Genomic DNA, 10,762 nt, shown 5'->3' on the forward strand with positions numbered 1-10,762 from the left:
CAAGATATTTTCCTATGCAACTGATATTGGAAATGAAAAATTACCTTGAGGCTACTAGAATTGGGCTTATAACGCATATCACTCGACCCATAAAAAGAGAAATATTCAGATATATGCTAGAATTTTGGTGATGAACACAAAAGCTGCATTATTAAATTTTTTGCTTCACTTGGACATCATAGAATTCAGGAAAATTGTTTACATCCTTTCTTGGCATTTGCTTCATTGGCATAATTTTAAGTAAATACATATCAGAGGTCACATGAGATTGGCCATTGTAGCCACATGTAGTGCAACTTGTTAACAATAATATTTAAATCATACTGTTATGATTCAAGTCCCCACTTTTAAATTGAAGCCTTGTCTGTCTCAATGATCGAGAACAACTTTTAAAGGGATGGCAATGAACTTCTAAAATGAGATTGAATTGATATATAATGATCAAATCTGAAATGTAGATGGCAATGAACATCTAAAATGAGATTGAATTGAAGCCCAATGATTAAATCTGAAATGTATCATGAGGCGATGCCTTCTTTAAAAGCTCACCGTACGTTTCTTGACAATTTACTACTGATTTATGCACACATGATCTAGAAGTTTATGCATAAGCCACCGATAAATTATTATATAACAATTACTAAGAATCAAATATTGATTAGATAGATTAATAGAACTCATTTATCAATTGAACTTAAAGGACTAAATAAGAGAGTTTACTGTGTACGCTTCCTTCCTTCACCCTTGAGATTGAACCAATTATAATATCGTAGGCGTAGACATTTTTCTTATTCATATATATGCTATTAATTTATCTGAATCAGGGTATTTGCCCTTTCATCATTTTGTAACTGCTCTCTTGAAGTGACTAGTGACAAAAAAAAAAAAAAAAAAAAAAATTGAGTGAGCTGGTTTCACAATGTGGACGTAACAAAAAAAATTTAATTTAAGACGAGGGCAAAACAAAAAAATATCTAATGCAAGGAAGTGTAATAAAACATCACATGTTGAATCAGATTACATATTTATACTACATTTTTTACTAAATTTGAATGAAAAGACCAGCATGATTTGTTGAATCAGAAAATTATCTCTCAACATTGGGTAAGAGGTACCTTGTTGAAAGAATCTAATACGAAATTCCCCAAATTCTGCTCTATATGTCAATGTACACTTTGAATTTGCTATTGACAGAAATGTGCACATATGGATGTGGTAAATGGTGAACATAGAAATGTGAGATTAGTTATAATGCCAAAATGTGGCGTGCAGATTAGTGAGCGTACCTACTTGTGCTAGGAACAAACCTTTTTACTCGGAAGAATCTCAGTCAATTCGTTGGAAGGGGAAACATCCTTTAAGTTTCCTATGAAGTGGAAATTGACTGTTTTAATATTACTCTCACTAGGTGTCTTGTTCCTTAGAAACATCCAATTGATTCCCATGCAATGAAGGAAAAGAGTTTGAACAGACTTGTACTCCATAACCTTTACATACAAATTTTAACATGTACAAATGATTATATTGTGGGTAATAGTGTCTGTGGTAGAATAACAGACTTGTTTTTGACTTGGACAAAGTTACTTTTCTTCTATTAGAAAGAGGTTCTTTGAAATGTCAATTTCATTCTTTTGTTTGACCTATATTTCATAAAATGGTTGAATGCAACACACATAATTTATATAATTCCCTGTAGTTTGGAAGAACATATTATTTTGGGAAATACCAATCTCCAAATAAAGCAGAGGCCTCTGTGGTTTAACCTATCAATTGATCATTCTTTAATACTACTTGTTTGTTTACCACAGTGACATGCATGACAAACCTGTCTCAAATGTCAAAGTACTAACATTTTAGGGTGAATTTCACATACACCCCTAAGTTTGGATTACAATATCATTGAAACTCCTTTGAGTTTGGACAAATCTCACCCAAAATTATTAGTGAAATTTTGTGAGTAAGAGTGCTTCCTTTCTCCTCTCACGTATGTGTACTATTATTTTTTTTTTTGTTATTAATTATTGTGTTGTTATTAATATGTTAGATAGATATGAATGTTGAGAATGTGGAACAATGCGGTGATTCTCTCACAATTGAAGAAGTGGCTGAAGTTACGAACGATGGAAAATTGTTATGGGATGAGTCACTCATTGAAAAATTCGTGAATATTATGGTGGAAGAAGTTAAGGCTAATAATCGTAGTGGCACAACATTTAGTAAAAGTGGTTGGAGTAATTTAATCAAACAAATGAATGTTCACACGGGGAGAAAATTTGGTTTAACCCAACTTCGGAATAAGTTTAATGGTTTGAGGAAAATTTATACTGAGTTTAAGAAATTATTATCGGAGACTGGCGTGGGATATAACCATGAGACGGGCATGGTTATAGTTGAGGAAGAGAGATGGGACAGGTTGTGCAAGGTTAGTAATTTAATTATTAGTCATAAATAAATAATAAAATCTTGTATATTATTGATTATGTGGTTAATATTGTAACAAAATTTGTAGGTTGTTACGAATGCAAATAAGTATAAAAAGTATGGATGTAAGCATTTTGACAAGATGTTGACTATATTTGGGGACACATATGTAAGAGGGATGCATGCCCACCCATCCACTACAGCACCACCCACAATCATTTTGCCCACTCCCAATGATGACGATGATGAGGAAGAGGGTTGTGAGGTCAGTCCCCTACCTTTACGTAAAGGTAAGAAAGCCAAAAGAGATGTTTTATCTCCTGGTATAGCTGCACTCTTGTTAAACATGAATGAGAATTCTGAGAGGAGAGCTGAGAGAATGGAAGCTGCAATAGAGAAAGCAGCTAAAGCATCTTCTACTTCTACTCGTGTATCTTCATGTGAGAAAGGAGATGATGAAGTTCTCTCTCCCTCAAAAAGGATAGAGATTATGAAATGTTTGACGCCTCCATGCTCCATTTACAAAAAATACCTAGAATTGAGATGGCCCAATTCGCTAAGGTATCGAAGTTATTACATGATTCTGAGAAATGGCAGAAATTTTTTCTTTCGGCACCTGAAGATGTAAGAATTGGTTGGGCACTGAATGTTTGAGTTTTTCTTTATGGATTATTGTGTTTTGTGTCATCGTTTTACTTATTACTATCTCACATTTGGATGAGTGTAATAACTTAAATACTTTTATTATCTCACATTTGGATGACTGTAATAACTTAAATACTTTTATTATCTCACATTTGGATTACTGTAATAACTTAAATATTTTTATTATCTCACATCTGGATTGCTGTAATAACTTAAATACTTTTATTATCTCACATTTGGATGGCTATAATAACTTAAATACTTTTATTTCTTGGATGCCTGTTAGTATTCAAATACTTTAATACCATTATTTAAATGTTTGTTTTATTATTTAAATGTTTTGTTTATTATTTAATTGATTTGCTTGTTAACTTAAATGCTTTGCTTGTATTAAATCTTTAAATAGGGCAATGGATGTGTGGAACAATATAAGAAGAATAATTCAATTATCTGACGATGAGGAGGATAATGAGAGTGTCTTAATATTTGCTGCTCTTTTAGAATAGCAGAACTTCTATCAAGAGAGGCGTTGTAGGGATTCCATTTTACAAGGGGAAACATATGTTATGGAGATTTTAAACGGCCATAGAGAAAGATGTTATGAAAATTTTAGGATGTACCCTGAAATTTTTAGAATATTGTGTAGTACCCTGAAAGGTATAGGGCTGAAGGATTCTAAATTTTTAACTGTTTATGAACAAGTGGCAATCTTTTTGCTCACTTTATCTCATAATTAAAGGAATCGTGTTGTAGCAGAGAGATTTCAACACTCCACTGAAACCATTTCTAGACACTTCCATGCTGTGTTGCATGCAGTATGTCAGTTGGGCACCCATATCATTACCCCTCCTAATTTTTCTGTGATTCCGAATAAGATTAGAGAATCTTTTAGGTTTTACCCTTACTTCAGGCATTGTGTGGGAGCTATAGATGGAACCCACATTCCTGCAACTCTGCCAGCAAGTACACAACTTCAATTTCGTGGTAGAAAGGGTTATACCACACAAAATGTAATGGCTGTATGTGACTTTGACATGAGGTTCACATATGTGCTAGTTGGGTGGGAAGGCTCAGCTAATGATTCGAGAATCCTAAATGAGTGTACTGAAAATGAGGCAATGAACTTTCCAGCTCCACCAGCAGGTAATATTTTTTTATAAATTCACTTAATATATGGTTAGTTTATTATACTGTATATATCTTTATGTATTCTAAACATGGCAGGTAAGTATTATTTGGTGGACTCAGGGTATGCCAATAAGCCTGGTTATTTGGCTCCATTTTGAGGTCATACTTACCACTTTCAGGAATACCGTAGGACTAGACAACCTCGTGGTCGGGAGGAAGTGTTCAATTATAGGCATTCATCTTTGAGAAATATAATTGAGCGATACTTTGGGTTACTGAAGATGAGATTCGCTATTTTGAGGGCAATGCCTCCTTATAAGTTTTCAATACAAGTATTGATTGTAATGGCTTGTTGCACATTACATAATTTTATCAAAAATCAGCATCAGCCTGATGACATATTTGATGGTAATGATCCTCCTCAAAGTGATGGCGAAGATGATGAGATTGTTGAGCATGTGCCTTCGGCTCAGCTTCGAGAAATGGATCAATTGCGTAATACTATTGCTGATCAGATTTGGAATTCTCTTCAGCACTCTTGATCCTTCTGAAGGTGATGGTATATTTTTTCTTTTATATGTAATATATTTGTTGCTATTGTGACCTTGCAATATATATATGTAATATAAATATTTTTTGCAGATATATAATTCAACTTAAATGCTATAATTGCAGATATGAAGTGTGTTGATGCTCTCTTGAAGGCCATATGTGCTGTTATGAAGATGATGTGTCGTTGCCATTGTTATCCACTTTATGAACTTCTTATTAATTTTTAGTGACAACTACGTATTGTTAATGCTTTGTTCCAAACATTTTATGTACAACTTAAACGTGTTTAATTTGTTGGTTGAATATTTCAGGACTTGTAAATGTTATATACTCTATTTCAATTATGTTTTCAATTGAGTTTGTTTTTATTTTAATGTTGTGTTAGACTATACAGGTATCAGGATAATAAAATTGAAGCAGGTTATTGCAAAGAACTTGTAAATAGGTTATTGCAAATTTTTTTTATAAATGTTGACTCTCATATAGTATAATAAAATGTGACTAGAGATTATTTATTTTTAATATTGAGTTGGACTATACAGGTATAATGATAATAAAATTAAAGCAGGTTATTGCAAAGAACTTGTAAATAGGTTATTGCAAATTTTTTTACAAATGTTGACTCTCATGTAGTATAGTAAAATGTGACTAGAGATTATTTATTTTTAATATTGAATTGGACTATACAGGTATAATGATAATAAATTTGAAGTAGGTTATTGCAAATAACTTGTAAATAGGTTATTGCAAAAATTAATATATATATATAATTTGGTGGGGGTTTACATTTTTTTACAAAAGAGAAGGCAAGAATCTGTATTTTGGAGTTAAATTCCCACCAGTGCAGACTTACAAGAGTCGAAAATTATTATCAGAGCTGTGTAGTATTTTTTTTTCTTCTTTCGCTAATGCGAAAAATGAGCAAAATAAATGAAATAAAAACCTATGGACAATCATCACCAAAGGAACAAACTATACCAAGAAATTTCAAATAACTTGAAGTGTAGTTTCAGATCAAGATAACATGCAAAATGGTTGAAATTATTAGTTCAATTATTAGAACTAACATTCTACATTTTCGCTAAAGCAGTTGCTTCTGTAATTACACTTTGGTTATATATATATATATATATATGTGTGTGTGTGTGTGTGTGTGTGTTTGTGTGTTCAATTTTCAATAAATTTATTAAAAATATATAGACTATTTATATAGAAATAAATTTATAAATAAATTTAAAATTTATAAAAATAAATTAAAAACAATGATAACCAAACATATTTTTTATTTCTGTTTTATTTTGTTTACAACAGTTGGAGTTACCAAACATGTTTTGTTTTTAAAATTCTTGAAACGCATGACTTATCAAACGTGTTTTGCATATTTTTGTTTCCCACATTTCTATAGCAAAACATCATTCCCAAACGTGCTTCCGATTTTTGCCAAAACACTCTAATAGTAAAAACGATATTTCTGTTTTAGCCAAAAACAAAACGCCTAAAGTAAAACGCATGCCAAACAGGCCCTAAGTTTATTGGAGAAATATAGAACATTATGTGGTAGGATTGAAGTATCGGATTGCTACCCAACTGTTGGTTGAAAATATTTAACTAATATCAAACAACCTTTAAATTTTACAAATAAATAACAAATAAATCTCAAAGCACAAATTTAAATAATCTATACAAATCAGAAACACAAAAACATTCATGAGTAATGATACTTACACCGATGAGGTAGACAGAATTGTAAGACCTACTAAATTTGATTGGTCATTAATACATTAAATATTTAAATAAGAAAGTGGAGATCCTATATTTTTATATTTAATATGTATTGACGAATCAAATGTAATAGGCCTAACAATTCTACCTAATTCATCGATGTAAGTATATATCATTACTCAAACATTGACTCAATTCAAACTCAAAACAACATGGAATTAGGAAACTATCAAAAACAACTAAATTTCAACGCAGAAACGACTTCATTTCACAAAACTTAATTTATTGGAAAAATATAGACTATTTGGTAGGACCGTAGGATTGGAGTTCCCTTTGGTGTACCCAACTCTTGGTTGGCCATTACATGAATTTACATTGACACGCATAACATTGATATTATATTGGTTATGATCCTAGAAAATTCAAAAACATTTAGGTAATAACGAAGATCTCTAAAAATTACAAATAAATTCCAAAACACGAAATTAAACAATTTACATAAATTACAAAAAATAATAAATAAATTACAAAGCTCGACAATCTATATAAATTATGAAAAATAATAAATAAATCCCAAAGCATGAAATTAGACAATCTATTAAGATTCATAGACTCATATTCAACCCAAAAACAACATGGAATTAGAAAACTGCCAAAAACAACTAAAATTCACTGCATAAACAACTTGATTTCTCGAAAATCGAAACCAAGTTTATTGGAGAAATATAGACTACTATTTGGTAGGATTGAAATATCCGATTTCTACCCAAGTTGGCCATTACATGCATTTACATTGAGACACACATAGCATTGACTTGATAATTTGATAATGGTAATGATCCTAGAAAAGTCGAAAACATTTAGTTGGTTGCAGACTACCTCTAAAAATTACAAAAAATAACAAATAAATCCCAAAGCACGAAATGAGACGATCTATAAAAATTCAAAACAAAATAGACTAGAATCCAACCCAAAATAACATGGAATTAGAAACGGGTCAAAAACGACAAAAATCCAATGCAATTTGATGCACGGTTTGGTCTACCCAACTCTTGGTTGGCCATTACATGCATTTACATTCAATCCAGGGGCATCTCCTGAATTTGTATGCCTCTCCCCTTCGGTTGATATAATAAAAACTAATCCGCTTTGGATGTGACAATTCAAACAGGTCATATAAACTTCGACAATTAATTCTTTAAGTAGTTAGCTAAAGAAAATGAACTAATACAATGCCCTATATAAGTAACATACAAAGAATAACTTAATTCCACACCATCTAATCCGAAATCATCCTAATTAGAACAGCAAATTAAGATGAGTCGTCGCCTACTATGGTCTCTGGCCGCCATTCTCTTACTGGTTTCAAGGTCAGCCATGTGTGCACCTTCATGCGCAGAGATTCGTAAAAATTTGGCGCCGTGCGTTAGTTACCTGCAAGGTAGTGAGCCATCCCGGGACTGCTGTGCAGGCTTTAAGGAAGTGATTGGCGAAGCGAAAACCCAAGATGATCGGGAAACCATTTGTACCTGTGGAAAGGCAGCCCTGTCTAATTTTAAATACGATCCTAATCGGATCCCTCCTCTTCCCCAAAAATGTGGACTCACTCGTATTGTTCTGCCTCCAATAGACAGTAACACTGACTGTACCAAGTAACTACCTTTCTCTCTCTCTCTCTCTCTCTCTATATATATATAAATATATATTATACATGTATATATATCATGAAAGATAACTATATATGCATGTTTTCTCATGCAGGATTACTCACAGCTAGAATCCCAACCGTCACAGTATGTCTAGAAGAATTACTTAGTATGATATGAAACATCTTTATATATCTGTATGACAATAATAATAATCCAGTCTCTTCTTTTAATATTTAGAAGAAGTACTACTACAAAATAAAATGATATACTGTGATGTACATTGATACGGCGGGAAATTGAATCACTAACTACATGTTTCTATAAACTATGTGCAAGTTTACTAGCTGTGTGTGTGTGAAAGCTGACTCAGTTTTTGCAGTCTAACAACATAATTTTAAAAAAAACATATACACAGTTATAAAAGGTATCATCATGGTTGTAGTTAATCATATGGTTGAACCACCAAGAAATACAATATAAAATTGACCGGTGAAAATTTGTAAAAGTTTAGCAGCAAGTGTGGCATTGTTTGATTGGTTGATTGACTTTATTATTAGTGTTCGAGCCTTGTACCTTCTCCCCCGCTATGACTACTAACTCCTAATATTTTTGTTAGTCCAAATTAACCAATAGTATGTATCATTTAAAGCACAATCTATATGTTAACTTGTTTTATCTCTTCACAAAAATGACAGAAATCATTCATTTGTAGAGTTGGGCAGAAGCAGGCAATCCAATAACCCTTTGTTTTGGCAAAACTCGAATATTGGCTCTGTTTGGTTAGATGGAAATAATAATAATTTTTTTGTATGTTTGGTGCCAGAAAGGTTTTGGGAGAAAATAACTCTATTGCGTTTCTTTTCTTTTCTCGTTGATTCCATCTAACCAAACGATGGGGTAAAATTCTCTACTTTTATTGGAATTGTTGCTAGGACAAATTACCAGTTCTATTACATCTGGAAAAAAAGTGGTGGAATGTTAAGAATCAGTTGAGCATATTCTCTTGCAACGTCCTATTGCAGTGAGAGTCTGGAAATTAAGTGCCCTAAGGTTATCCGTAGACAGCCCAAATATTGTCCTTATCTGGTTTAATTGGTTTCAAAATCTTATGTATCAATTAATGGTCTCACTCTGTGAGCTGTGTGTGTTTGAACCTTTGGATGTGCCAGAATAAGTTTTTGTCAATACCCTTCTGTTCCGAATAAGTTTTTGTCAATACCCTTCTGTTCCGCTTGAGAATATCGAATTCACAACTTGAAATTAAAATTGGATGAAATTTAGTTTTCCTTGATTCTAAATTCATGCCGTTAATTCGGTTCTTTTAAACATAACATTTGTAATTTCTGTAATTTAAAATTGAACGAAATTTAGTTATTTTCAATTTCAAATTCAAACCGTCAATTCAATGCTCCCAAGCATAACATTTGCAATTTCCGTTAATGTATGTCTTAATCTAGAAATGTGAGTACGGAGCATGGTAACTTTTTGGTAGTATTCACTATTGAGGGGGGAGAATTGCCCCCACTGAATAAATTTTTTTTTTTTAGTAATATATCTTGTTAATTTACATTTTTTTTTATATAATATATCTACAAAATTATGTTACCGCCCCTACTGAAATTATTAAAAATATACACTATCACTGGCCTCACAATTTTTTGGCTCCATCCCTGCTATTGAGCATAGTTAATCAGATACATCATTCTTTATAAATAACATGGCTAGAATCCTCATTATTTGAGTTCCCACTTTTATATACACACACACATATAGTGCCTCTTTTTTTTTTTCATTTATCTGGAAGGCATAATTTTTTTTTGGCACAGAAGTTGAGAGATAATTTTGTAACAACACTAATTTGTTATTTTCAAAAAATAATTATTAATTAACAAAATATTTAAAATAACATCGACCTTAGTTTGATAGTAATCTAATATATATATATATATATATATATATATATATATATATATATATTACATGATAGTAATCTAAATGAGTAGCGCTATTTTAGCCAACAAAACATAATCCTTAGATTCATTCATTGAACGCATCTAAGGGTTGTGAGCCTTTCAGCTTGTTATTTATGCTCAAGTTCAAAACGTTAAAAAGCAAAAAATAAATAAATAAATAAAAAAGGAAATTAGTTTTTAGAACTCAATTGGTTGGGAAAATGTGATTGACACGTAGAAGCAATGCAAAACTCATTTTCTACCACACCAAGAACCAAACCTTTCTAGTGAGAGAGACAGAGAGATTATGTGTTCCAACCACTCCACAACTTCAAACCTTATCCAAACCTACATTTTCCATTTTTCATCCAATTAAATAGTGGGGATCTACTGTTGTTCTATTTTATGTCCCCACAAAAATCTCACTTTGCTTAATGCGCAAAACTCTCACGCTTGTCAATTGGGCACTCTCAACTTGCACCATGTGTTAGATATTAAGACATAAAAGATGGTGATGTTCCATTATTGTTACCAACATGGAGTAATGTTGCTTTTAGGGCATCGTGTCGATGCTTTGAATCTGAAATTGAAAAAAATTTAATACAAAATTTATATTAAATTTCTTCCAATCTTAAATTAAAACTATGAATTCAGTACTTCCAAATATAATATAAGTGTACATTAATATTATCG

The 10,762-nt window shown here is 31.8% G+C and overlaps 2 protein-coding genes across 2 annotated transcripts; both read left to right on the forward strand.

Annotated features, from left to right (window-relative positions):
• Positions 1-2,050: 2,050 nt before the first annotated feature.
• On the forward strand, positions 2,051-4,352 carry LOC132281141 (uncharacterized). Its single transcript, XM_059782874.1, has 4 exons — positions 2,051-2,422; positions 2,510-2,982; positions 3,977-4,209; positions 4,291-4,352. The coding sequence occupies exons 1-4, from the start codon at positions 2,051-2,053 to the stop codon at positions 4,350-4,352; spliced, it is 1,140 nt and encodes a 379-aa protein (XP_059638857.1).
• Positions 4,353-7,719: 3,367 nt separating this feature from the next.
• Positions 7,720-8,400, forward strand: LOC132286107 (non-specific lipid-transfer protein-like). Its single transcript, XM_059788371.1, has 2 exons — positions 7,720-8,120; positions 8,230-8,400. Exons 1-2 carry the CDS (start codon positions 7,786-7,788, stop codon positions 8,243-8,245), a joined length of 351 nt encoding a protein of 116 aa, XP_059644354.1. The 5' UTR covers positions 7,720-7,785; the 3' UTR covers positions 8,246-8,400.
• The last annotated feature ends 2,362 nt before the right edge of the window (positions 8,401-10,762 follow it).

The sequence above is a fragment of the Cornus florida genome, unplaced genomic scaffold (genome assembly GCF_030987335.1).
Source record: "Cornus florida cultivar Cherokee Brave unplaced genomic scaffold, ASM3098733v1 CherokeeBrave_3.0.0_Hap2_Chr11, whole genome shotgun sequence".
Classification (NCBI taxonomy): domain Eukaryota; kingdom Viridiplantae; phylum Streptophyta; class Magnoliopsida; order Cornales; family Cornaceae; genus Cornus; species Cornus florida.